General features: G+C 41.3%; 1 protein-coding gene across 2 annotated transcripts in view; it reads right to left on the reverse strand.

The window, feature by feature from the left end:
* Positions 1-8,082: 8,082 nt before the first annotated feature.
* RMND1 (required for meiotic nuclear division 1 homolog) overlaps positions 8,083-27,128 on the reverse strand; it is a 39,705-nt gene continuing 20,659 nt past the window's right edge. The window contains exons 5-11 of one of the 2 annotated variants that reach the window (XM_029224138.1): positions 26,220-26,320; positions 24,381-24,487; positions 23,375-23,439; positions 22,736-22,812; positions 19,653-19,773; positions 9,805-9,921; positions 8,083-8,928 (exon numbers count right to left, since the gene is read on the reverse strand). In XM_029224138.1, coding sequence (XP_029079971.1) covers positions 8,896-8,928; positions 9,805-9,921; positions 19,653-19,773; positions 22,736-22,812; positions 23,375-23,439; positions 24,381-24,487; positions 26,220-26,320 — 621 coding nt within the window. In that variant the 3' untranslated portion in view covers positions 8,083-8,895. The remainder of the gene's footprint in view (positions 8,929-9,804; positions 9,922-19,652; positions 19,774-22,735; positions 22,813-23,374; positions 23,440-24,380; positions 24,488-26,219; positions 26,321-27,128) is intronic. The other variant, XM_029224137.1, reaches the window with a different exon arrangement.

A 27,128-nucleotide genomic window follows, 5' to 3' on the forward strand; every position in this document is an offset into this window, starting at 1 on the left:
AGAAAATGGAGGCAGCAGTTCCTAGGGTACTCTGGTTTTAAAGCATGCTATCCTGGATATAAGCTCCTTGATTTGATGTGGAACCCATTTTGGTTGACACAGCCAGACCTAAGCACAGTGCACTGGCACATAGTTCACAAAATACTTAAGGCAAGTTTATTATCTTAAGACAGTTAATTTAACATACAGCAGTGTCCTGCTAAAAATCTGCATGTGATTCGGTAATCCAGTCGTACCTGGGGCTGCTGATGACTAATTCCTTCTTCTTTGAAGACAAAATAAGCAGCTGTGTAACTTTAGTGGTCCAGAAGTGAGTAATAGATTTAGTACGTACCTGCCTTGAACTTTCTTGTTCTTTGATCAGCTAGATAAATGACTTGTGAATGGCTAAATGTCTGCCTTGCAAAACCAAACTCTGACCCTGCTATAAGCATTTCTGGTGCACTATCACTAAAACATCAAAGTTGGCCATTAGACTGGCATGCCAGTTTCCTTGGATTTGCTTTACAGTTGAGATCTGTTTCATCTCATTAGGAAACTAAAGTGATTTTGATTGGTAGACATCGTTAGAGATCTTTGGGTTCTTAATTCTTTTAGACTTTGAACTTTCAAGTTTATAGTCTGATGAGTGCTTACATGGAGAGTGAACTGATTTAAGAGAAACCAAAGGAAAAACTGAGCAAAACTAATGCTGAAGTTTTAGATGAAGCCATAGGGCAGACACTTGGCTATGTGTCTCAAGTATTTGGCCTTGAGTCAGAGTAACTATGCTTATTCTTAAGATCAACAAATATTTTCTCAGTACCATACTCTATATAGTTGTATAGAAATAAACCCTGGGGTTATTCCTGAAACTGAATCTCCTTCCTAGAGAAAGTGCTGTCAGGAGCATCCTAGTCTTTTCTTTTAGAGCTGCTGCTCTGGAATTTAGAACTGGGGTGGCTTTGCTGCTAATTCTTGGAAGGCATAATGATGGATACTTGGATTTTGCCGAGTATGTCAGTTATTTTGATTTTTAGTCACCATCATCAAGTAAAAGCATCATAAGGAGTGCTATACAGACTATATCTGCTTTCTACAACTGGTTGAAGTAGAAACATTTTGATGGATACATATGCAAAGGTTGGGGAGAAAACTTAGTTCTTGCGGAGAATGGCTAGTAGTCTGTCCGGATTGGGCCAAAGGAAGCTGTCAATTAGTCTGGTTATGGGAGAGCCACAAATGCCCTGAGTTAAGTAATAAGAAAAAGAAGTTAAGTCATCTGTTTAGTGTTTGTGTACTGATCTAGTTTTCATTTTGAAAATAAATTCGGCAAATTGGGATTTCAAAAATAGTTTCCCACATTTTACCTCAAAGAAAATCTCAGTGCAAGCGAATAATCGAGTGGACTCATCGGAAGTTACGTACGCGTAACTGCTCTGCAGAGTCTTGCGCTGCTGAAAGCTTTGATACGTGTTATGCTGAGGTGCAACCAGAGATACATGCACTTGCTTGTGTTCTGAAGAGGGGTAGTTCCAGGGAGACTTGGACAGTGGGCAGAAAGCAGTTTAACAGTACTGTACTTTCGGGGTTTTTTTGGGGGGGGGGAGTGGGCAAGAATTTGTGTGCGCTCAGGTTGAAGATGGAATTTCCTTTAACACTGATGATGAAAGTAATAGTAAGAGGAAGTAATACATGCGGGTACATCCCAAAGCTTTTTCACTACATAATTTTTTGAAGAATGTCTTACGGGTAATTTCTTAAATTGGGAGAACGACATGCTTTTTTACATGCTAGATTTCTAAGTCTAGGGTAGATGCCACACCTGTGTTTGCAAGCTTAACGTATAAGTCAGAAAAGATGTATTTTGTGTGTCTTAGATTTTGTTGTTTTTGTTAAAAAGTCTATAGAAAATGCTTATTTTATAGTTGATTGTTATTGAGACTGTATTCCTTCAAGGATTCCCTATACTTTAGCAATTTTTTTTTGTTTGTTTTAAACCTATTAGCGTAGGCATGTGGGTTTCAAACTTTTCCTGTTGAGATTCTAAAAAAATATATTTTATTAAATGCTACCTGGTACACACATATATGTAAAGTTGAAACAAAATTTTCAGGAAATAGTACTTGTTACTATGGGTATATACTCTGCTATCTTTTGTCCCATTTTTAAAAAAAAATTAGCTGATTGTGGTACCTTAAATTGATTTCATAAATCACAAATGGATCAGGGTCCACAGTGTGAAAAAACTGGTATTTCAGTTTTTAGTATTAGTTGCTGTTACAAATTATCCCAACACTTAAGTGGTTTAAAACAGTGAACATTTGTTTATCTCTGAATTTCTGTGGGTCAGGAATCTGGAAGTAGCTTAGTTAGGTAGTTCTGGGTCAGAGTCTTCCATGAGGTGTTTTTTATGTCAAGATGTTGACTGAGTTAGGATCTGCTTCCAGGGCGGCTTACACTCCAGCGGGTTAGTAGTTCTCGGTTCTTCTCTCTGGGGCTGCTTGAGTGTCCTCACAACATGGTGGTGGTTGGCTTCCCCCAGAGCAAGCGATCCAAGCAAGAGCGCGGAGACATCACCATCCGCCACACGCTGTTAGTTAAACGCAAGTTACTCAGTCCAGCCTGCAGCCAAGGGGAGAGGAATTAAGCTCCATGTCTTGAAGGGAAGAGTCTCAAAGAATTTATGACATTTTAATAACTACCACAGTTCTATATTTTTCCTGTTTATGGATGAATTAGGATTGAACCAGAATTCTTGCTGAAGTCAATCTGTAAGTAATTATCTTAGTTAATTAAGTCAGTTTTTTCTCTGAGGGCCTTTAGTCACACTCCTTCCTCTAAAATTTGAGAAGACAGGCTCAAAGAAGTTAGGTAATTAACTAGCCAGGCCCATTCAGTCTAGGAAAACGAAACAGATTTTCTCTGACTTTTTGTCATGAGAAAATAATAATCTGTGTGCTGATAGAGATGAGAAAATTGGCTGATTTTTAAAAAAAAATCTTTTCTGAAGAAGTTATAGTGTGGAACTTTTGTTCTCTAGTCTTGCAGCTTGTATTTTTACATGATCATAGTTATAGTGTCAATTTATTTGGTCTCTGGATAATGCTTGATGTCTTTATGAATTTGCAGACTCCTCATACCAGCACCCCTGTCCCAACTGATTTTTAGAGGAAACGGAAAATGTACTTATTAAATGAATTTTAACTACTTTATGGTTAGCTCCATGTGCTGCCTATATTACTGACCCTGAGATTGTACTGTAACTGTAACTAATTGTACTGTAACTCTTCCAATTAGCACATTTCCAGGACCTAAAAGAAGATGTTACAACTAAAAGGTAATCAGGGTGTGCGTGTAAAGAAAACTATACCATGTTTTTCTGCTGTGAATTTTTCATGGAAACTTCGGATCTAGAAGGCTTTGTTATAAGCCTAGTTTTGGCTGACCGCTCCAAGGAGTGGGATGAGTCCCTGGCATGGGTAGCGTGAGTGAGGCCAGGATGAGTTACCAAGGCTCACCTTGATTGTGGTTTTTTTTTTTTTTTCCATTAGGCTTTTCTGAGTAATAGGTGGGGATACAGTAAATCGTCTTACACTTCTGCTGTTACAGAATTGGATAATGGCTGCTTTTTTCTTAGACTGCTTTCTAGTTTGTCTTACCACCAGGACACCTGACAGTTCTATTCTGCCCTAAAGCACTGATTGTACTTACTTATGTAATTACTTTTCTTGGTATTTATTTATATATGTTGTATCTCCTATCCCCCTGTAAGATCCTTACAGGGACTTACTTTCATATATACTGCTGGTACTCAAGCACTTGAAGAACTGAATTGAATTTGTAGTTGAAGGACCGAAGATGATAATTTCTACCACCACAACTGAATGAAGAAATGTTTATTTTTGAAGAAAGCCTCTGGATATATGTGGTAGGTGCAGCTGGTGTATGTGTTAATCACTATCTCTGTTCTTTAGATGCCCACAGTCCAGTGGGGGAGAACACAATCATATACTTAATACACAGTTTGTTCTGTACTACACATGTGCAAAATGGTGTGCTGGTACAATGAAGTTGGTGTTAGAACTGAATCTTGAAGGGTGAGTGGATAAGATAAGATGTGGTTTTGTGACATGTTTGGGGTTGTGCATTTCTCAGCTTTACTCCATTATACATCTACCTTGAATTGTTTTACTGTTGGCAAGTGGCCGTCATAGTTTGATAAGTTGCTTCTTTCTGTGGCATGCATGCTCTTGGTATATTATTTCTCTAGAACTGTGCTGGTCCAGTTCAGTAGCTCCTAGCCACATGTGGCTATGTAAGTTAATGTCACACTAGCCACACGTGCTTCAGTATCCACATGGGGCCAAAGGCTACCATATTAGGTGACACAGATATTGAACATTTCTCTTGTCACAGAAAGTTCTGTTGGACAGTGCTGCTCCAGAGTCAGTCTGCACATTTTCACATTATCTGTAGAGTGTTAAGTTAGGAATAGAGTGAGAAAACTTAACAGCTTCCTGACATTAGGAGAGACAGAGTGGTTGGTGTTTATGAGTAGAGGGCAGAGAGTATATATTTACAGTGGTTAAGAATATAGGCTTTGGAGTCAGATCTGGGTTGGAATCATACTCTGTCCCTTAAGCTGTTTGGCTTTGGGCATGTTATTTAACCTCTGAGCCTTAGTTTTTGTTTTGTTCAAATAGGGATAATATTTATCTCAAAGGGCTGTGTGAGTATTAAAAAAGTGTATGTTAAGGGGCTTAGCACAGTGCCTCAGTAAATGACAGGATCATTAATATTTTAAAATAGTCACTGATTTAAAGAAATCTTTAGAGTTATCTTAAAGTAAAATTAACTTTTTTTCCTTTTGGTGTACAGTTCTGTGAACTTGAATATAGGTGCACATTTATGTAACCCCAGTCAGGATACAGGACAGCTCTGTCACTTCAGAAAACTCCCTCATGCTGTCCTTTGGCATACTAACCTCCTCCCACTCCTCTCCCTGGCAGCCAGTGATTCCTTCTCCATCACTTTTTGTCTTCTCTAGCATGGTATATAAATGGAATCATATAATATGTAGTCTTTTGAGACTGGCTGCTTTCAGTCAGCTGAGTGGAAGAGTCATAAAAAGTTGTAACATGTATTAATAGCACAACGGATTTTTAAAGATATAGTTGTGAAATATTAAACAAAAAAAGTGAGTCTGAAATTCTGCTTATAGAATTGTGTGTGACTGGAGTTTTTAATGTTTGAAAGTGAAATTGATGATGAAATATATAGGGGAAAACTACTTCCCCCAATTGATGACAGCTGTGTACGTATCAGCTTGTTTTTCTTTGTGAAGATAGTTGATCATTGGTAGGAGAGGATCCTGTTTTTAGTTTTATTAAAGATCTGTAGAGTTGCCAGCACAGTCCTGATTTGAAAAAGGTGGTTGTTTAAACATCATTAATTTCTAAAAATGTGGTCTGAAGATAACAGCTGGCTGCTTTGCCTAGACCTTCCCCAGCTTAACCCTGAAAGCCTGGCTGCTCCAGAAAAGCCCCCAGTGCCGGGAAACCCAGGATCTAAAAGGGCCACTTGAAGGAAATTGGAGGATTCCAGTTCCTCAGATTTCATTAGTGAACCATCAGAGAGGTATTTGATACTAGTTTGTTGTCCTCTGTAAGTCTTCATTTGAGTGAGTTTAAGAAGCACTCTGGTCCATTTTCATTTTTTTCTTTCTCTTTGTTTTGGCTGCACTGCTGCAAGGAATCGTAGTTCCCCAGCCAGGGATCAGACCCGTGCCCCCCTGCAGTGGAAGGCAAGGAGTCTGAACCACTGGACGATCAGGGAAGTCCCAGGTCCATATTTTTATGTTAGCTATATATATATATATATATTTTTTTATTTTTATTTTTGGCTGTATCGGGTCTTCGTTGCTGCGCATGGGCTTTCTCTAGTTACTGTGAGTGGGGGCTGTTTGTTGTGGTGTGCGGGCTTCTCCTTGCGGTGGCTTCTCTCGTTGTGGAGCACGGGCTCTAGGTGTACGGGCTTCAGTAGTTGTGGCACACGGGCTCAGTAGTTGTGGCTCGCGGGCTTAGTTGCTCTGCGGCATGTGGGATCTTTCTGGACCAGGGATCGAACCCGTGTCCCCGGCATTGGCAGGCGGATTCTTAATCGCTGCGCCACCAGGGAAGCCCTCAGACATGTTTCTTAACTAAGGATTCAAAGGGGATCCTGGGGATTTGATTCAGCCTTCATTTACTCTCAGAATCATATATGGGTTTTTACGCAGATGGACTGTACTAACAGTTAACTCATAACTTCACATATGTTAATTCCATTAATCCTCACAGACATTTTGTTCTGAGAGAAGCTGTGATCTTGAAAAACTTTTACGTTTGTATTATACCTAAAATAATTAAAAAAAACTCTATATATAAAGTTGAAGCTTTTATCATAAATTTAAATACTTGAAAAATGTGTAATTTCTGACATAAGTATTGATACTTTAAAATATTTAAATTATATATAAACAATAAAATTATAATTTATATCTTTAATATATCTTAGTGGAATGTAATACAATAAGTTGATGTCCACCGTGATCCATTTAAACGTAAGTAAACGATCCAAGTGTTACCTTCCTTTTTCTTCTTGAAAACTGTATTTGTTACATTTCCCCCACAAAACGTTATCCTAATAAATTTTTATGCTTGAAGGTCTCACTGTCTTTTTGTTCTTTGTTACGTATTTGTGTATAAGTTGAAATGTTAAATTTTAATTTGCCATGACCATAAAGCACTAAATGTTCGTGTTCCTTTTTGTTGTACTAAAATTTTATAATTACACAGTTGACCCAGACAGCAAATTGTACACATTGATACTTGGAGTAAAATTTTACTGGAAATGGCCCCTCTTATTAAAGAAGGCTCTGTTGACCAGTATTTCAAATTGTCCTTTGGCTTTCTAAAGATTTTGAAATGCAGGTTAAGTATATTTAAAGGTTTTAAAATATAGTGGACCAAACTAAAATTGAAGATGGGTGAGATGCCTTCTGTACATTGTGAGATTGGGAAAATGGGAAAGGAGAACAGGCTTGATACGCTGCTTACAGGTGACAGTGCAGGCACAGCGATTTTATGAAAGTGCTGATGTGGAACTTGATCTAGAAAGCTTTTTTTTTTAAAGGTAGAAATGAGTTTTCTTTTTTAAAAAACTTGTTTCTTGGCTGCGTTGGGTCTTTGTTGCTGCGTGCGGGCTTTCTCTAGTTGCGGCGGACGGGGGCTACTCTTCGTTGCAGTGCACGGGCTTCTCATTGCGGTGGTTTCTCTTGCCACGGAGCACAGGCTCTAGGTGCGTGGGCTTCAGTAGTTGCAGCGCTCGAGCTTAGTTGCTCCGCGGCATGTGGGATCTTCCCGGACCAGGGCTCGAACCCGTGTCCCCTGCATTAGCAAGCGGATTCTTAATCACTGCGCCACCAGGGAAGTCCCTAGAAAGCAATTTTGTTTTGTTTTTTTTTGTGGTACGTGGGCTTCTCACTGTTGTGGCCTCTCCCGTTGCGGAGCACAGGCTCTGGACGCGCAGGCTCAGCGGCCATGGCTCACGGGCCCAGCCGCTCCACGGTATGTGGGATCCTCCCGGACCTGGGCACGAACCTGTGTCCCCTGCATCGGCAGGCGGACTCCCAACCACTGTGCCACCAGGGAAGCCCTAGAAAGCAATTCTTAAATTATCTATGCCCACATGTTGCATAGTCCTTGGTATAGGTACCTGAAATAGAAGACCGGTACTCAGGAAGAACTCTTGCGGTGCACTGAAAGACACCAGGATGGGCAACTTCACACTGTTCCAGCAAATATATACATGAATGTCATCAGTGAGGGTACAGATAAATGTGTATTCTCTTGGGAGTATACCATTTAGCAGTTAAACAAGCTATAAAGTGACTGACAGTGTCCCAATTTAGAACAGTAATACTCTGGATATGTATATAACTTATGAAAAAGTCATTGTGATGGCGAGAGGGTAGTAGGGCAGGGGGATATGTGTAAAAATAAGGCAAATGAAGATAAAAAGGACTTTTTTTTTTTTTTTTTGCGGTACGCGGGCCTCTCACTGTTGTGGCCTCTCCCTTTCCGGAGCACAGGCTCTGGATGCGCAGGCTCAGCGGCCATGGCTCACGGGCCCAGCCGCTCCGCGGCATGTGGGATCTTCCCAGACCGGGGCACGAACCCGCGTCCCCTGCATCGGCAGGCGGACTCTCAACCACTGCGCCACCAGGGAAGAAGCCCCAGGACTTTGTTTTTAAAAAGTTAATTATCAATTCAAGATGGTAAGCACATAAGTGTTAAATTCTTTGTACTTGGTATTTTTTAATTTTCCCTGAGTATGTGAGAAACTTAAAAAAAATATTCCTCTGTGGGAAGAATATTTTGACCCAACTTGGTAGTGAAAGGATGGAAAGTATTGATTAATAAAAGGAAAGTGCCAGTGAGCAGTCAGACTCAAATTACGCCACCTAAAAATAAACAGGTATAGAAAGTTCGTTTTTGCCATTCAAGCCTACTTATTTTATAAATTTCAACACTTTGGAGTTCCTGTATGGTTTTCTTAGGGCCAAGCTTGGGATTCCCTGGGGAAAGGTTAGGAGCAATGCCCAAATTCCCCAGATGCCCAGATTATCCAAAGTTCTTTAAAATATAAAATGAACATTATCCTTTCAAACTGTCAGTGTTATAGACCCAAATGCCAGATTCTTTATAGTTTTTATTCAAGCAGCAATACATTTAGAAACTGAAAAAGATCACTGTGACAATTTCTTGATTAAAAAAATTAAATACCTATTAATCTCAACAGGTGAGCATTTATTTTTGATTGTAGAGCTTCAATATATCTTGCAATGACACTTTTCCTTTGGTCGTCACTTAATCAGAAAAATGCTCGTCCCAGCTCAAACATTACCTTACAAATAAAAAGTGAGAAGTATTAATAATTTCATGGCAAATCACTGGTACAAACCTTAAAATGACTTTTCTAAGGTCGTGATTAATGAAAAATGCTCCCGAAGTTAAGAATAACTTTTTTGTTATTACAGGGCATTACAGGGCAAGCTGCAGATTTGAGGCACAGGTGCTTGGTGTTGGGTTGAACATTATACATTTACAGCTAGAACTTGCCCTAAATGCCATCTTTAAAAACGTGGAGGGAGGGACTTCCCAGGTTAGTGCAGTGGTTAAGAATCCGCCTGCCGATGCAGGGGACATCGGTTTGAGCCCTGGTCCAGGAAGATCCCACATGCTGCAAAGCAAATGAGCCTGTGCGCCACAACTACTGAGCCCACGCGCCACAACTACTGAAGCCCTCACGGTTAGAGCCAGTGCTCCGCAACAAGAGAAGCCACCGCAACGAGAAGCCTGCGCACCACAATGAAGAGTAGCCCCCGCTCGCTGCAACTAGAGAAAGCCTGTGCGCAACTAAGACCCAATGCAGCCAAAAATAAATTTATTTAATAAATAAATTAAAAGAGCAAATAATTTAAGAAAAAAACGTGGAGGGAATTCCCTGGTGGTCAAGCGGTTAGGATTTGGCACTTTCACTGCCATGGCCTGGGTTCGTTCCCTGACCAGGGAACTGGGATCCTGCAAGCTGCGCAGCATGGCCAAATAAAATAAATAAAAATGTGGAACTTTTCCAAAAATCATACTTAATGCATTTTCAAAATATTACCACAGTCACTTGAAACCTGCCTCACTTCCAAATAGACTTAACATTTAGAACAAAGTCATGCTCTTTCCTGCTATTGTTTTCTGTCAAGTTACTTTCATAAAAGTTACCTACCTCTATGGTGATAAGGATGACAATCATCCCTTCCAGGCGCAGCGTCCTCTTCTCAGTCAGGTGATTCCGCATCAGATCTGTTAGCTCCATGCAGTGCTGAAGCTTTTCATTCATGACCTGCATTAGAAAAATCTCAAAGTATCCTGTATATTTAAACATTCACTTACGATAACAGTCGCATGCTTCAAAATTATAAGTTTGAAATAGGTGTGCAGTGAAAAATCACTCCTTCAATTCTTGCTCCCCAGCCCTCCCCAAAGGCAGCCTACCAGTGCCACTTGTCTCCTTTCTGTGAATCCACCTAGAGACGTTCTGTCATGCACAGATTTGACTGCAAGAAATACTTTGCATACTGAAGCTCTTATATTCATAAGACTTTGATGGAAGATCTAAAAGTTCTTGATTTCTAGTTTTTCGTTGCTGCCCTTGGATTTTCAGCAGTTATTAAAAGCAAACCTGAAATACTCTTTTAGCATGGCCTTAAGATGACAATGATTACCTTCTACTAAAACTGTTCCAAGCCCCGCAAACACAAAACTTGACCTGCTGCACACTCGCCACTAGATGGCACTGGGTTTTTTTTTGTTATTTTTTTGTTTTTTTCTCACTGTCATGGCCTCTCCCGTTGCGGAGCACAGGCTCCGGACGCGCAGGCTCAGCGGCCATGGCTCACGGGCCCAGCCGCTCCGCGGCATGTGGGATCTTCCCGGACCGGGGCATGAACCCGTGTCCCCTGCATCGGCACGCGGACCCTAAACCACTGCGCCACCAGGGAAGCCCGATGGCGCTGCTTTTAATGCTTAACTGCAGAGGTTCTGCATTCTGATGCCCCACAAGCTGGCTGAGGGGTTCACAGAAAACAGAATCTTTGAAGTTAAGACTTGAATGTGACCACTGGCAAGTTATACTTCCTTAATCTCTCTGTATCTCACTTTCTTTTGGAAATTACACAGTCTGGAAACAAATTTTTAAAAAGTTTTTGGATTCCCCTTGATAACTTCTGGGGTACGTAGGCTGAGAATGCAGGTATGCTCAGTGGAAATCTGAGACAAATCACAGATGCATGTTTGGGGACTGACTGAAATGTGCTAGTGCACCATATTTACTATCATTTTGCACAGAGCATTACTAACGAGAGCGAACACGTGGAAGCACACTGATAATACGTATTTGCCCACGCTTCCAGACTTCATGTAATCCTGTAGTCACCAATTTGTATAAATGTTTAGAACAGTGCCTCTTTCTTTTCTCCCTTTCTTCGTCTTCCTATTTCTGTTGGCTGCTCGATCTTGGTCTAGAAACATACTCAGCCTTAAGCTTCTCTCTTCGAAATGCTGACCCAACCCTTTTTTACATTTTCTTTCAAGTTTGACTAAAGAACAGACATTTTCTTTCTCCACTTCTCACCACCAACTTATTCCTTAGCCCTTAGAGGCTGTAGCTATTACCTCTGCTCCCCCGAAACTTCCAGATGTCTCCTAAACAGTAACACCCTTTCTTGGTTAGATTCTGAAATCTCAATTAAGCATTTGACAACACCTTGAAATGCACACTTCCTTTGGCTTTTTCTCCCCTAGGGACTAAGTTCTGCCTCCGACCATCACTCTTTTTCTGAGTCTTCTCGGACCTCCCCTGGCCTGTGGATGACACTTTCCAGGGTCCTGATCTGGTCCCTCCTGTCCATCAGATCCTGCCCATCTGGTTTGTGTAGGCGCTTCCTGAACTTCAGTCATTTCCATCCCACCGTCACTGCTTCTGTGATACACATGTGCCAATTGGATTTAAAGTCAAAAAGACTTACAAATGGGGACTTCCCTGGTGGCACAGTGGTTAAGACTCTGTGCTCCCAATGCAGGAGGCCCAGGTTCGATCCCTGGTCAGGGAACTAGATTCCCACATGCATGCAGCAACGAAGAGTTTGCATGCCATAACCAAGGAGCTGGCGAGCCACAACTAAGGAGCCTGTGAGCTGCAAGTAAGATCTGGTGCAACCAAAAAAAAAAAAAAAAACCACAAAAACAACCTTAGAAATGTTTATTTTAAAAGGAAACTACATTGCCAAAATGGAAAACCAGTATGATGTGAAATGGTGCTGGATACACAAAGCTGAGCCTGGTGCCTGGGAATTTGGTAGATTATACATTAGAGGGCCGGTCAAGAGCCACTAAAGCCAAGCTAAGCATTTCTCCTCAACTCTGAACAGAAGTGTTACTTGCTTCAACGCTTACATGTTATTTCAGGGTCCATGTGTTACCTAAGTTCATCTCTTGTACAAGTGTATGTATTCCACATTTTGAGAAACACTGGTTTAAACTTTTTTGATAAGTCCCAAGTATTAACTGCTTAATCCCGATTTCTCCTCTGCCCGAATTTCTAACTGCCTATAAAACATCTTTTTACTATTTTCCTGCCGGCACCTTAAATTTAGCATTTCTCAAACTATAGTTGACATCCTGTTCAAGCCTATCCCTCTTCTTGGGTCCCTAGCTCAAAGCAGGTCACGCTATCTTCTCGGGCACCCAGCGTAGAAACCTTTGATCTCTATCCCGCACTCCTGGATCCCTGGCACTTCAGTTGTCCTTGCTGTATGGAGTTGAGTCTATCCTCTCCTTAGCATTTCTTAATACACCTAGTAGGCTTTCATCAACCATCTGTCACCTCTTCAGACTGGTCTGTTTGGTCGTTTTGGTGGTGGTGATGGGCTGGGGGGTTTCCAGGTTTCGTTTGCACGGGCCACCAGAGTTCTCATCCTGAACAGGATGGATCGTTTCACTCCCCTGCTCAGAAGCTTCGAACGTCTTGCTATTGCCTTCTCGATGACATGAAATGACCCCAGATGGTTTAGTCCAAGCACTCTTCAGTGGGTGGCGCCCTCTTCACGCCTGAAGGCGAGGTCTCTGTGACCCTTCCTGACCTCCTGCTCGCTCAGCACTCCCACAGCACCTCGCTGTTTCCCTCCTTTAGAACTTACCTCATTCTGCCTCATAGCCACCTGCTACCTGCCCGGCACCCTCCGCTCCTGCCCCCTTGCTTTGGAGAGTTACTCTTCCCTGTTTCCAACCACATGATGCTGCCAATCTTAGTATCACTACCCACCTGACACCAACCCCTCTCCCCTCCCCCGAAAAGCCCAAGGGGGAGACGGGGTCAGTACAAGACCCAGGCTTGGCCAACTGTGAGGCCCAGTTGCCTCATCACATGGCTGGTCAAAGCACGGACACGTGGCCCAGTCCTTTGACGCTGCCAGGCAGAGTAAAATGTCGCTCGGATATTCCCTCTTCCCACACCCCTTCCCCCCATCGCCGAGAGAATGCCACCAAGAAGGAAAGGATGAGGCCAAATGGATACGGAGGATGCTGAGGCAAGAAACAGTCCTGGTGACCCGTCTGGGTCTGTGCAACAGACATTCCGTTTCACACCTGCTCCCTGTTTCTCAGTCCCGTGAGCCAGTACACGGGGATAAGTAAGGTCATTCCAATTGTCCTTCTGTCGTGTGCAAGCAAGGGAGCCCCAACTAACATATGCTTCCTATGTCCTTTGGTTACAGAATCAGACGTGTTTCATGCGCACAGATGATGGAGCAGAAGAAAACGGGGACAGGATCACAGAGGTGGTAAATGTGAAGTAGGCTCTAAATAGGCAGGTGCCAGGAAGAAAAGGTGGGGTGCCAGGGGGACAGTATTTCTAGCAGAGGAAACAGCATGGAGGCAAGTACAGCTAGATAGCGAAAAACCTGAAAGTGCTTGGAGGTAAGGTTAAAAAAAGGTTAAGTACTGAATTGTGAGAGGTACTACAGACCATAGGTGGTAGGCAGAGTAATGGTCCCCCAGATATTCACATTCTAATCCTTGGGACCCACGAGTATTACATAGCAAGGGATACTTAAGACTGTGCAGGAAGGAGTTAAGCTTGTTAAGTCAGACGATCTTTAGATAAGGAGACAATCCTAGATTATCTGGGTGGGCCCAGGGCAATCACAAGGGTCCTTAAAAGTGGGAATGGCAGGCAGAAGAGCTCAGCGATGCGAGATGGAAGAGGGGCTCTGAGCCAAGGGCAGTGGGTGGCCCCTCGGAGCTGGAACAGCCCAGGAAGTGGCTCCCACCCAGAGCCTCCGGAGTGGGACGCGGCCCTGCCAGCGCCTTGATTTTGGCTCAGTGACTCCCAGGTCAGACTTCGGACCTACAGAACTGTAAAATAATACATCTGTGTTAAGTCAGTCTGTGGTAATCTGTTGCAGCCGCAGTAGAAATGAATACATAGCACGATCATGTTGCAACTTTCTTCTGCAGGTAAGGGAGTCCTTTGTCCACTCTTAAAATATTTGTTCAATGTTTACTATACTGTGCTGGGCAGAGGAGATGAAATGGTGAATAAGACAGATATGTCTCTGTCTTCTGGCTACAGGGCCCAGCCTAGAGGCTGGGAGACAAAGAAGAAGGTATTAGGGTGAACGGGGGTGGGAGATGCACATCAGCCGTCAGGGCGCAGGAGGCGGGTCGGTTTGGTATCCCTCCCTGTCTCACCAGCCCAGGGCCTATCGTAGAGACTTTCAATAAATATCTGGCAATGAATGCATGACACTTAGGAGAAAACGAAAGGATGCTCTGACTGCATGTGGAAGATGAAGGAGAAAGAGGAAACCATGGTGAGTTTCAAGTTCCTGCTTGACTGACCAGGTGGTCGTGCTATTAGCTGAGACAGAAATAGAGAAGGTTCAACTGCATTTTCTGGGAGAAGACAGTGAGTTTCATTTTGAACTCTTAATCACTGATTAATTCTACAAATATTTATGGAGCACATATTCTATGTGAGGCCTTTGCCAAGAAGCGGGAAGGGAGCCAGGAAGAAGACGATCCTGTTCTCTGATTTCATGAAGCCTGCGTTCTAGAGGGGAGTGTATCCATCACATATTTACAGGGAAAGCAGCTTCTACCTCTTTCGCTGCTGTGTTTTAAGGAAGGAGAGGGGGAATCTCACGAGTGCAGCTCCAATTTCATATAAATCCCCTTTTCCCCTCTGAATACCTGCTACTTCTACTTTTAGCCACCTTGCCCCAGTTCCTACACAGATTCCAATAAGGATGTGGAAGAAATATGTAATTTATAAAACACAATTTAAAAGAAACAAATTTTAGCTCGTAAAGAAAATTTAAAGTGGATTTCCAGGGACTGCTTGGTAATATGGACGGAATGTTCGTGTTCCCCCAAAATTCATGTTGAAGTCCTAACCCCCAATGTGATGGTATCTGGAGATGAGGCCTTTGGGGGTGATTAGGTTTAGAGGAGGTCTAAATTAACATCCTTACAAGGAGAGGCAGAGACACCAGAGTGGGTGCTCTCTCCCTGCCTTGTGAGGAGGCTACACCGAGAAGGTGAGGAGAGGCTTCTCACAAAGGCACTGAATCCGTGGTGCCATCAGATCAGTACGACGTGGTACGTGAACTGCCGCCCCCAGGAGTGCGCACCACGTACTGCAGAAGCACATGGGCAAGTGGCGCCCGATTGAAACAGACCTTTATTTTTATTCTTCAGGACACTACCTGAGTTATTTTCCACTTGTTTTACAGCACGGATTAAGTGCAATGTACGCATTATTCCAGGTACTCAGTTAAGGATTCGGAAGTCAGCAGCATTATAGTTATACAGAACTCACATAAGATTTTTTTGAAAAATACCACGGAACTGACCTGTTCTGGGGCTCTTCCAGTTTGGGGACTGAGGGGACCTGCTCCACCTGCTCCCTGGGCTGCGATCAATTTCCCCACACTGGGGACTGAGGAAGCCTCTCCACTCAGAGGAGCACTGTCCCCAGCGAACCCCAAGTGCCCTCCTGGCACATACCCTCCCTCTGCTTCAGCAAAGTGAAGACGCAGAGGCACTTTCTCCAGGTTTCCCCTTCCTACTTGGCACTGTGATGCTGGTCCAGCTAGTTGATTACTTCACTGCGTGTCAATGTTCACGATCGATCCTGTTTTAACATTCCTCATGTTCAGCTGTGGCTTTCACGCTAAATGCAGTGTTCATGTTGAGTAAGTTCCTATCTTTACACTTCTCCTCCTCTGGACCACACACTCAGGATGTTTCCTGCTCAAACCACCTTCACCGTTGGTGACTTCAGTGCTTCTGTTCTCTTTTCCTGTACTCTTGTCCACGAGGGACATGTGAAGGACACCGTGGGCATCAAAGGTGCCGTGATTTGAGGAAGGACACAGGATGGGGGTGGGGACAGGGCGAGGATGCTGGAGCGCACACTTCCCAGGCAGCCGGTTTACCTTGGTTGTTGCTCAGCCACCGTTACTGACTTAACTCAGCACAACAGGCTGGTCATCAGAAGAGGTCTGATGCATCTGCCTGGTGGCGATCATCTTTATACTTCACCCCAACGGTCGTGGTTCCACTAAACATCTTCATTCCAAGAGAAAAAGGGGAGACATCCAAAAGCCATAACTCTTGAGCACTTTCAAATTCGTCCCTAGTAAATACGGCTGCTCATCAAGGTTGACGCTTTTGTTTAATGTCATTAGAGAATTCTCACAAAAGGTTTATTTTCAAGTTTTCCTTGAGGCATAACTTACATACAGTAATCTGCACTTGTTTCCATTCTAAGTATACAATTTGAAGACTTTTCACAGATAGACACTATGTAAGTAACACCACAGCGTTTCCATCACCCCACGATCCCTTGTGCCCCTTTGGAATCTACTGCCCTACCCACCACCCCACCTCCAAGCCCTAGGGAACCACTGATCTATTTTCTGTAACTATAGATTAGATTAGCCTTTCTAGAATTTCCTATAAATATAACAGCATGTATTCTTTTGTGTCTAGATTTTCTTCACTCAGCATAATGATCCTGATTTCATTCATGTTGTTGCATGGATGGGTAATTCATCGCTTTTATTGCTGAGTGGTACTCCACTGTATGGCTATCCCACAATTTCTTTATCCATTCACCTACAAATGGGCATTTGATTGTTTCCAGTTTTTGGCTATTATGACTAAAGGTGCTAGGAACATTCAGGTACAAATCAGTGTGAGGACATATGTTTTCATTTCTCATGAGTAAATACTCAGGAGTGGAATTGCTGGATCGTATAGTAACACAACAATTAAATTTCTGAGGAACTGCCGGGCTGTTTTTGCAAAGTGGCTGTAACGATGTATATTCCCACATTCCCAAGTAATGTAAAGTATTCCCAAGTAAAGTATCATACATTCCCAAGTAATGTATGATACTTCCATCTGCTCTGTATCCTTCCCAACACTTGGTATTGTCAGTCCTTTTAATTTTAGTCATTCTAGTGAGTGTGTAGTAACAGCGCATTGCAGGTTTAATTTGCACTTCCCTGGTAAACAATAACGTTGAACATCTTCTCACGTTCATTTGGCCGTTCACATATTTTGTGAGACGTCAGTTTAAATCTTTTGCCCATTTAAAAAACTGGGTTGTCTTTTTGAGTAGAAAGAGTTCTTCCTTTTTTTTAATGCATAGATCTTTTTTTAAAAAAATTATTTATTTTATTTTTGGCTGCATTGGGTCTTCGTTGCTGCACACAGGCTTTCTCTAGTTGTGGCAAGCGGGGGCTACTCTTCGTTGTGGTGCGCGGGCTTCTCATTGCGGTGGCTTCTATTTTTGTGCAGCACGGGCTCTAGGCATGCGGGCTTCAGTAGTTGTGGCACGTGGGCCTAGAGAGCAGGCTCAGTAGTTGTGGCGCACAGGGTTAGCTGCTCTGCGGCGTGTGGGATCTTCCTGGACCAGGGCTCGAACCCATGTCCCCTGCATTGGCAGGCAGATTCTTAACCACTGCGCCACCAGGGAAGCCCCTTGAGTAGAAAGAGTTCTTTGATTATTATGGACAAGTCCTTTGTCAGGTTATATATTGAGAATATTTCCTCCCAGCCTGTGATTTGCCTTTTCATATTCTTAAGAGTGTCTTTCAAAGAGCAGTGGTCTTAGTTTTGATGAAGTTCAACTCATCAAATTCATTCCCCAAGGTGCATGTTTTTTTTTTTTTTCCCTAACAAATCTTGGCCTTCCCCAAGGTCATGAGGCCTTTTTCCTATATTTTCTTCCTGAGGTTTTATAATTTTAGCTTTTATATTTAAAAGGTCTCTGACTCATTTAGAAATGGTGTGAAGTAAAGGATAGGGTTCATTATGACTATCCCATTGTTCTAGCACCATTTGTTGAAAAGATTAGGAAAAAAATAAAGAGAGCCTCGAAGACTTGCTGGAGTATAATTAAAGGTCTGACATTCACGTCACAGAGAGATAGTAGATTTCTCCTCAGAAATCATGGAGGCCGGAAGAAAGTGACACAGTAATTTGTAGGTATTGAAAGAAATGAACTATCAACTTGGAATCCTCTGCCTAGTGAAAAACTCCTTCAGGAATAAACGGGAAATCTAGACGTTTTCAGATGAAGAAAAACTAAGAGACTATGCTTTTGCAATCTTACCCTGAAAGAATGGCTACAGAATGTTCTTAAAACAAAAGAAACAATAAAAGAAGAAATCTTGCAAAATCGTTTAAAAAAAAAAAGAACAGAAAGAATAAAAATGGGGGTAGATACAATAGGATTTCCGTCTCCTCGTGAGTTTTCTAAATTATGTTTGATGTTTGCAGCAAAAATTGTAACACTGATGAAGTTCTCAAAGTGGGGAGTAAAGGGATGTAAAGAGCAGTAAGGTTTCCACGCTTGATTTAATCTGGCAAAATGCTGAAACCAGTGGATTGTGATAAGCTAGGTATGTATAATGTGACACTTAGAGCAACCACTAAGTATCTATGCAAAGAGATACACTCAAAAACAATACAGATAAATCAAAATGGAATCCCCCCAAATGGCTAAGTAACTCACAGGAAGGCAGGGATTGATACAGGCGATGGCTTGGATGGATCTCAAGAGTATTATACTCATTGAAAACAGCCCATTTTAAAGTCACACCCTGTATGATTCTATTTATAGAACACTCCCCAAATGACCAAATTATAGAGCTGGAGAGTAGATTACTTATTACCAGCGGTTAGGGATGGTCGGGGAGGGAAGGGTGTGACTATAAAGGGACAAGCACAAGGGAGATCTCTGTGGTGATAGAACAGTTCTGTATCCAGATCTGGTGGTTACCTGGATCTACACGTGTGATTAAATGTGACAGAACTATGCACACACATGGTACTACTGTCCATCTTGTCTTCTGCTCTCTTTCCCGTGTGGTTTACCTCCACCGTGACGCCCTCCACGCACTTCCATCATTCCATCAGCTTCCTCCCTCCTCAACTTTTCTTCCACGCTTCTCAATGCTTTCAGACAGTTCTAACTGGATGTCTTCTTGCTACTCTACTCTCAACACATCCTAAATGTGGCTCCTCCCCTCCCCCCAACCTCTCTACGTTTTGCCATCTTTCTACCTGTCACCCACAACAAACGTCAGTCATCCTTATTCTTCCTTCTCCCTGGCCTCCCAGTACCAACCAGTTCATTTGTCTTAAAGGATTCTTTTAAAAATTCATTTCTGTTCTCACTGCCACCAGTAAAGTTCTGGACCCCATGAACTCTTGCTTGAAACTTGATGAGAAACTTCCTAACAGACCACCAGGCCTCCAAACTCTCACCAACCTTATCTAGTCTGTAGAGCAAATATCAGAATATCCTGTGACGTGAAAGCTGAAAACTGTCTGTACACAGGAAAACTAGAACGGGAGATCTAGAGATCTGAGTAGAAGTCAAACAAGACATTTCCCCAAAAGCAGTTAAACACATTTACTTAGTTAAAAACTTCTCTTCACACAGTCATACAACTTATAGGTGACACTGTGTCACTTCCAGTAGAAGTGCAAAATACATACCTTAACTCTACGCGTAATGCTGAGGAACCGACAAGTTTTATCATAAAGTTCTTCCAGATTTTCTCTGTCCCAGTAGAAATCAGGAGTGATCAAGAAGTCTGAACTCAAGTTTATATGGTGTCTTAAAAAAAGGAAAATCATTAACTTTTAATTTTTATCTTGAATTAAAAAGCATGGTCTATTTTATTTCTTTTTTGAAGAAGATATTTATTGATTGATGACTGAAGTATGGTTAATTTACAATGTTATGTTAATTTCAAGTGTATGGCAAACTGATTCAGTTACACATATATATATATTCTTTTTTAGATTCTTTTCCATTATAGGTTACTACAAGATATTGAGTATGGTTCCCTATGCTATACAGTAGGTCCCTGCTGTTTACCTATTTTATATATAGCAGTGTGGCTATATTAATCCCAAACTCCTAATTTATCTGCCCCCATCCCCTTTGGTAACCACAGATTTGTTTTCTATGTCTGTGAGTCTACTTCTGTTTTGTAAATAAGTTTATTTCTTGTTTACATGGTGCTTTATAAAAGTAGGCTTTTTTATTTTTTATTTTTTTTGGGGTACGTGGGCCTTTCACTGTTGTGGCCTCTCCCACTGTGGAGCACAGGTTCCAGACGCGCAGGCTCAGCGGCCATGGCTCACGGGCCCAGCCTCTGCGGCATGTGGGATCTTCCCGGACCGGGGAACCCGTGTCCCCTGCATCGGCAGGCGGACTCTCAACCACTGTGCCACCAGGGAAGCCCAAAAGTAGTTTTTAATGCTGATTCTTGTAATATTTCTGAGAAACATGTAAACAAAAAATTTTCAAAATGTGCAACCAAATTAATTCAATCTTTATATTAACATTTATGAAGTAGAGAGAAAAAAACCCAATTAAAAAAATTTCTAGGGACTTCCCTGGTGGTGCAGTGGTTAAGAATCCACCTGCCAATGCAGAGGACACGGGTTTGAGCCCTGGTCTGGGAAGATCCTACATGCCGCGGAGCAACGAAGTCCGTGCGCCACAACTACTGCGCCTGCGCTCTAGAGCCTGTGAGCCACAACTACTGAGCCTGCGCGCCTAGAGCTTGTCCTCCGCAACAACAGAAGCCACTGCAATAAGAAGACTGTGCACCGCAACGAAGAGTAGTGCCTGCTTGCTGCAACTAGAGAAAGCCCGTGTACAGCAGCGAAGACCCAACGCAGCCAAAATAAATAAACTTATTAAAAAAAAAATTTCTAAGCTTCTTTATTAAAATTTGTTACAATATACATGCACATATATTTTTGTGTGTGTGTGTGTGTGGATAGGTAATCAGATGGCTCAAAAATAAAAAAGACAGAAAAAGGTAAAAATTGACCAATCTTACTCTTATTCTTATCCCCATTTTTCCCTTTCTCCCACTCCCTGAGGGTAGCCGCTGCTAGTTTCACACACACACACAAACACACACACTCTCTATTTCTACCTTTTTTACATATGAGGCCTGAGTTTGCTTTTAAACAAAAATTTATGTTATAGAAGTAACACATAAATAGCTGTTCACTATAAAAAAAAACCCTAGAGAAGAACTCAGAAAACACTGGTAGGCCCGTTACCCTAACAAATCAAATCCTTTCGGCCCTGCCAATACTCTCCTGTGTCCTTCCAGATCTGCTTCCATGCACACACGTGCACGTGTGTGTGTGTGCGTGCACATACACCTACGTGTCTGGTAGTATGTATACGTATCAAGATAGAGATGAATATTTATGTTGTTTGCTTACAAGTAGGATCATACCATGTATAAGCTGTGACTGCCACATTTCTACTTCTATTTCTCGTCATAGATTCGCCACATTCCTTTGAATAACACATAAGCACTCTTATTGTAAAGAGACGAAAACTCAGGATAACCACAGTAAGACTCTACGAAACTATTCACATACCTAAGTATATCAAGTCCTAATTTCTGAGTCCTAGTATTATAATTCGCTACATCAAGTTCTGCTCGCATGACCAAGAGAAGAGGGGAGAGGAGTCTGTCTCCCCCATTTCTTAGCGAGCTCAAGGCTGTAGATGTGCTGTGGGACGCTCTCATGCAGGGCTTTTTATTTTTGTTGGTGCCCTGAGTTAGGGTCCCTGAGCTTTGAGAAGGGCCTAGATGACGCAACACTGGACCACTTCTCTCCAGGGCAAGTAACTAAGGAGAATGTGGAAAAGCAACTCTTAGGTAAACTATTGACAAGGAACTCCAGTAACTCACCCCACACACGACAAGGGCCGAAACACTGAGAATCCTGCCTAGTGAGAATAACACCAAGATTCAGGGTGTTTCATTCCATAAATCTTGGGAAAACTACAAGAATGAAATAAACTGAAGGCCTTTTAACTTAATTTTGAACGACGTACTATTATATTTCATCAATTTTAAGACACTCTTCTTCCCATTTTAACATCTCTGAAAGTGGGAGGCATCTTTAAAATTGATGATGTCTTACAGGTGGCAGTTGAGACTTAGTTGTCATTGCCTTAGATGACTTATTTCTCTTATTCTTTCCTTTTTATGTGTGCCCAAGAGGAAATGTGATCAATCTACATCCAAATAAGACTGAGAGCTATTTCCGTAGTGCAAAATTAAAATTCTGTGATAAAAAAGCGTTGTCTCGTATGTTAGTGGGCAGCACTTTCACTTTCTTGTGGCGTCGTATGGTGTCTCAGAGTCGATGAAATATGGTACATCACTTTTCCGTAGCAATGAGGTCTATTCAGCGTTATGATGCAGTGATATACTTTTACTGAGAATTACCCTTGTCCAAATTCTAGAATGCATCTTTCCACCTTTGAATAACACCTACTACGCTCGCTGACGTAGGTTTAACGTAGAGTAATTATGGTCTCTCTTGCACATGCACAGTTTCTTCCAGTACAGTCCTAATACAGCCCACCTGCTTCTAATGGGTAAGAGTTCTCCATGCCTATAGTGAATGAAATAAAAACAGCTGCAATTCCCATACAGATATAAATGTTCGCTCTTTACTGTACAGCTACAGGGATATTTTCTGGAGATGGTTAAATATATGAAATATTTCATTTACAGAGAAAATTTTACCTTAAGGCAAAGAGTTCACCCATTTTCTGCATAACTTCTTCATGAGATAGTTTCACTTTCTTCCCAGCTTTTAAAGCCTATTTGGGAGGGGAAAATAGATACATACGTACACAGCTTTCCCTTCTCACTAGCATTTTCTATGACGTACATTCCTAATCGCTTAATGAAAAACCAGGGGCTCTTTTCCCTAGTATAATTATTCTTTCACAGTAAAAACAAAGTTAATTACAGTAAGCATGATTTTTAATGTATTCTGAAGTTTTGATATAATTTTAGATGCATTTTTCATGCCACTATTTTCCTTGTAATTTGTCAAGACACTTTTTAATCGAGAAAAGTGGTCATAATTTCCTTCCTTAGAGAGGAAACATTTCATTTTATTTCCCTTCAATTCAGTTACATTAAAAATACTATACCATTAGAGAAAAGTAACTTGAATTTTAAGTTTTAAAAGGTTTCTTATTTTATCATTTTATACGTAACCGGGTTTTTTTTTTTTCCTGCTTAAATTCAGTGCAGCTTTCTTAATGTTTATTATTACTTTATTGTACTTCTAAATTCATCATTATAGTGGGAAATTTGTATTTTTCCCCAATAGAACTCAATCCTTGAAAACAAGCATAAAATTTGTATAATTACCTCTGGAATCGACTGAATAGATTCAACAAATTTATCCAGTGATGCTTCCCAGATAGCCAGTTTCACTGGGGGAAAAAAAATTAACAATAGAACATTTATCATCATATTCATGTTTCTACAAAATGTAAAACTGCACAGTACCTTCACTGCCATTTCAACAATAGTTTAAGAAGCAGATGTCCAAAAAATTTGAGACTGAAATTTAAGAGTCGTTACTTATTATTACAAAAGATGGCACTAGGTAGAAAGAAAGAGACAGAAGAAAGTTGAGTGGATTTCCAAGCCCTGCTCGCAGACCAAAACTACACTGGGTAGAATCCCTGATTTTCTCCTACTGCATCTCAGAAGCTGAGAGGAACGAAGGGTGGCTCTGTAGAGGGGCAGAAATCAGGCCTTCCTGACCTTCCCTCCACTCTGGGCTGTGGGTACAGCTCAGAAGTCCCGAAGCCTCCTGGATGGTATGTGCAGTCCACCACAGCAGCAGCCTAGTGCAGACTGGTGGCAGGAACATTTCTTAGAGAACTTCTACAGTTCTATTCAGGTGCATGGATCTTGCCGAAAAAACTGAGAGCCACTGTGACTCTCTGTCCCATTCCTGTGAAAAACCAGAGTGTATTTTTCTACATAGAGGCCTGTGCCCAATCACAGAAGGCTGTGCTTTCTCTGCCTGGATTAGAGACAATCTAAGACTAACAATCTCAGAGAGAAGGAGAGGGAAAAACAAAGGTAGTGATAATAATAATAACAGCAACAACATAAAAGAATATTTTTGGAGAGGTAAGCTTTATCAATACCAATAAGGAATGAATAACTATAGCACAGATACTATATATTATACTCTATGCTACATATATTTTTCTCTTGGAGGGAAAAAAAAGGAAAAGGAATTATAAGGCTTTGCTGAGTGCTCTGCGAAAACATGTCAAAGTCTTTACTAAATATTTCAGCTTCCCTCGATGAAATGAAAACTATGTGATACCGTCTCTGATAAGTAGTAGTAACTTACCTGAAAGGCAAAGAGCATTTGAGAAAGCAAATTTCTCTAGAATGACGTCATCTAAATCTAGCTCTGAATTTAACTTGATTTCCCCTCTGTGAAGTTTTGACTGTCCCCTGAGAAAAGAAAAAAAAGTAGTTTCTAAATCGCAAAAAGTACCTTTTTTCTTTTGAAAAATAATCTTTATAATCTTTCTAGAGGTCATTTTGGCAATCTGTATCAAGAGTCTTACAAATGTTCTTATACCATACGATCCAAGTAATTCCACTTCTAGGAATTTATCCTAAGGAAATAATCAAAGATGCAAGGAAAGATTTGTGTACAAAAAACTTTCTATGGGGACTTCCCTGGTGGCGCAGTGGTTAAGAATCCGCCTGCCAATGCAGGGGACATGGATTCGAGCCCTGCTCCAGGAAGATCCCACATGCCGCGGAGCAACTAAGCCCGTGTGCCACAACTACTGAGCCTGCATGCCACAACTACTGAAGCCCATGCACCTAGATCCCATGCTCTGCAACAAGAGAAGCCACCGTGATGAGAAGCCTGTGAACTGCAACAAAGAGTAGCCCCCGCTCACCGCAACTAGAGAGAGCCTGCGCACAGCAACGAAGGCCCAACGCAGCCATAAGTAAGTAAATAAATAAATGAATAAATAAATAAATTTATTAAAGAAAAAAGACAAATGAACAGAGATATACATTAAAAAAAAACTTTCTATGGTCAAATGTTGAATAGTAAGAAATCAGGAAAGAAACTAAAAGTTCAACAGAAGAACGGTTCATTTATAGGAATTCACACAACAAAAATGAACAAGCATGTTTTGAAAGGATATTTAGTAGAAAAGGGAAAATGACTACAATAATTTGCTAAGTGAAAAAATGCTGAATATAAAACTATGTAACTATACACAGTATAATCTGAAATCACATGGACATGGTGAGTACGGGGAGGGAGATGAGGCAGCTGTGACAAACCAAGATGTATATGTAGAGAACTCTGGAGCGACTGGGGAGGAGGGGGGAAGGGAGGGAATCTGGGAGTGTAAGTATCACAAGCAAATAGGAAAAGTAGAGGCTAAACCTTCACGAGATACGTGAGACCAGAAGACATAGACAAAGGTTGGTGGACGAGAAGACGATACAGGAAAGCTCATCGCTGTCTATTATCACTTTGCTCTCATCCCAATTAGTCTTTCTATAGCTGGTGTCTCTTCCAAATTTCCCTAAAGCTCTGCTTGTGTCGCTTCCTTTCTCAATACAAAGACTTTTTTTCCTTCTCACATTCCACTAGACCAGTACCTCCCTGAGAGAAAAGACCTTCATTCTGCCTTCTCTCTCCGCCCTAACATCCCTCCTCATTTTTGCACCCTTGCTGTGACATGGAAATTGGTCAGTACGTTGCCTACCCATACATTTGACCTGAGAGTGGTACAGCAGTGGTACCCCCATTTCCACAAGTGGTTCTCTTAGAGCACCCTGTCATTATACTTTATACTTTTTACACTCAAAGTCAATGGGAAAAAAGCAAAAAGGATTTACTTCAGAGAAGACTTTACTAGAATAACTGAACAGGTTCATTCTAACGAAGGCACACCGTATTACTGATTTTGGCCGCTTAGGAAACTTTCTATTTTGGGGTTATACTATCTACTTGTTTTAATTTATGGGTAGCCTGAGAAGCTATAAAAATAATATCTACCCACTAATATTTATTAATTGTTTCAGCTCTGTATTTGTACCAATAACTTTTTTCTTAAAATTAGTCTCCAAGTTAATAATTTATCTTCTCTACTGCTGTACCTAGTTATTCCAAGCACCCTTTTCATAAACTTGATAAAAAGTTGCTTACTCTGTTTTTGAGTAGTTAAGCTCTTCATTCTCCCAGTGCACCAATGCAATTTCATAGGGGTGAATTTCATGTTTTTCAAGAACTTGCATCACATGCTTCATCTAGAAGAAAAGGAAGATCAACCTGAAATTATAACCGACTCCCTCAGTACAGGATAATGTTATAGAGTTAATGCTTATAACATTTTTAAAATTACATTTGATACCATTTCTTCTGTTCTTTAGGTTTTAAGGAGAAAGCAAATTCATGGTGATACTAAACTAATTGGAACGATATATTCATTTGCTTTTACATTTGGAAAACACAGACAAGCTTAAGGAGGAGAACAAAACCTCCCATTATCCCACGACCCAAAGAAAACCCCTAATAACATTATGGTTTGTATTCTTTAAATCTTCAAAACAAAAAGTTTAAGTAACACACTTGTAAAAATTTAAACACAGAGGTATAGAAAGTGATTCTCTCTCTGTTCTCCCGAATTTTTTTTTTTCACACACACACACTGTATTTTATTTTTACAAGAGATAAACTGACACCAAGCATTGTAACTGGATGGCCACAACAAAAGCAACAATGATTGCAATTACCAAACATGAAACACACTCACACTGTGTCATAATATTGACATTCAGTCCAGGAATCCTCCACTGTAACAGCTCCTTCACTTTGCAGTGAAAATTGATTTGTGTATTTTTTGCCTCTGAGTCCTTGTGGGATTTTTTTTTTTTTAATTCAAACAGAAAGTCACAAAAATTATAATCACCCTCATCAGTTCACTCAGTCCCATGTAATTAATTTTTTTTCATCTTGATCTTTTGTGAGCACTTTTATGAATTCATCAGTTTTCCATTAGAGTTCTGAAAATGCTTATTCGTTCAGTTCAGCAGTATAGTCAGTCTCCTGAATTTC

The sequence above is a fragment of the Monodon monoceros genome, unplaced genomic scaffold (assembly GCF_005190385.1).
Source record: "Monodon monoceros isolate NGI ecotype Baffin Bay Population unplaced genomic scaffold, NGI_Narwhal_1 Super_Scaffold_15, whole genome shotgun sequence".
NCBI classification, from domain to species: Eukaryota; Metazoa; Chordata; class Mammalia; order Artiodactyla; family Monodontidae; genus Monodon; species Monodon monoceros.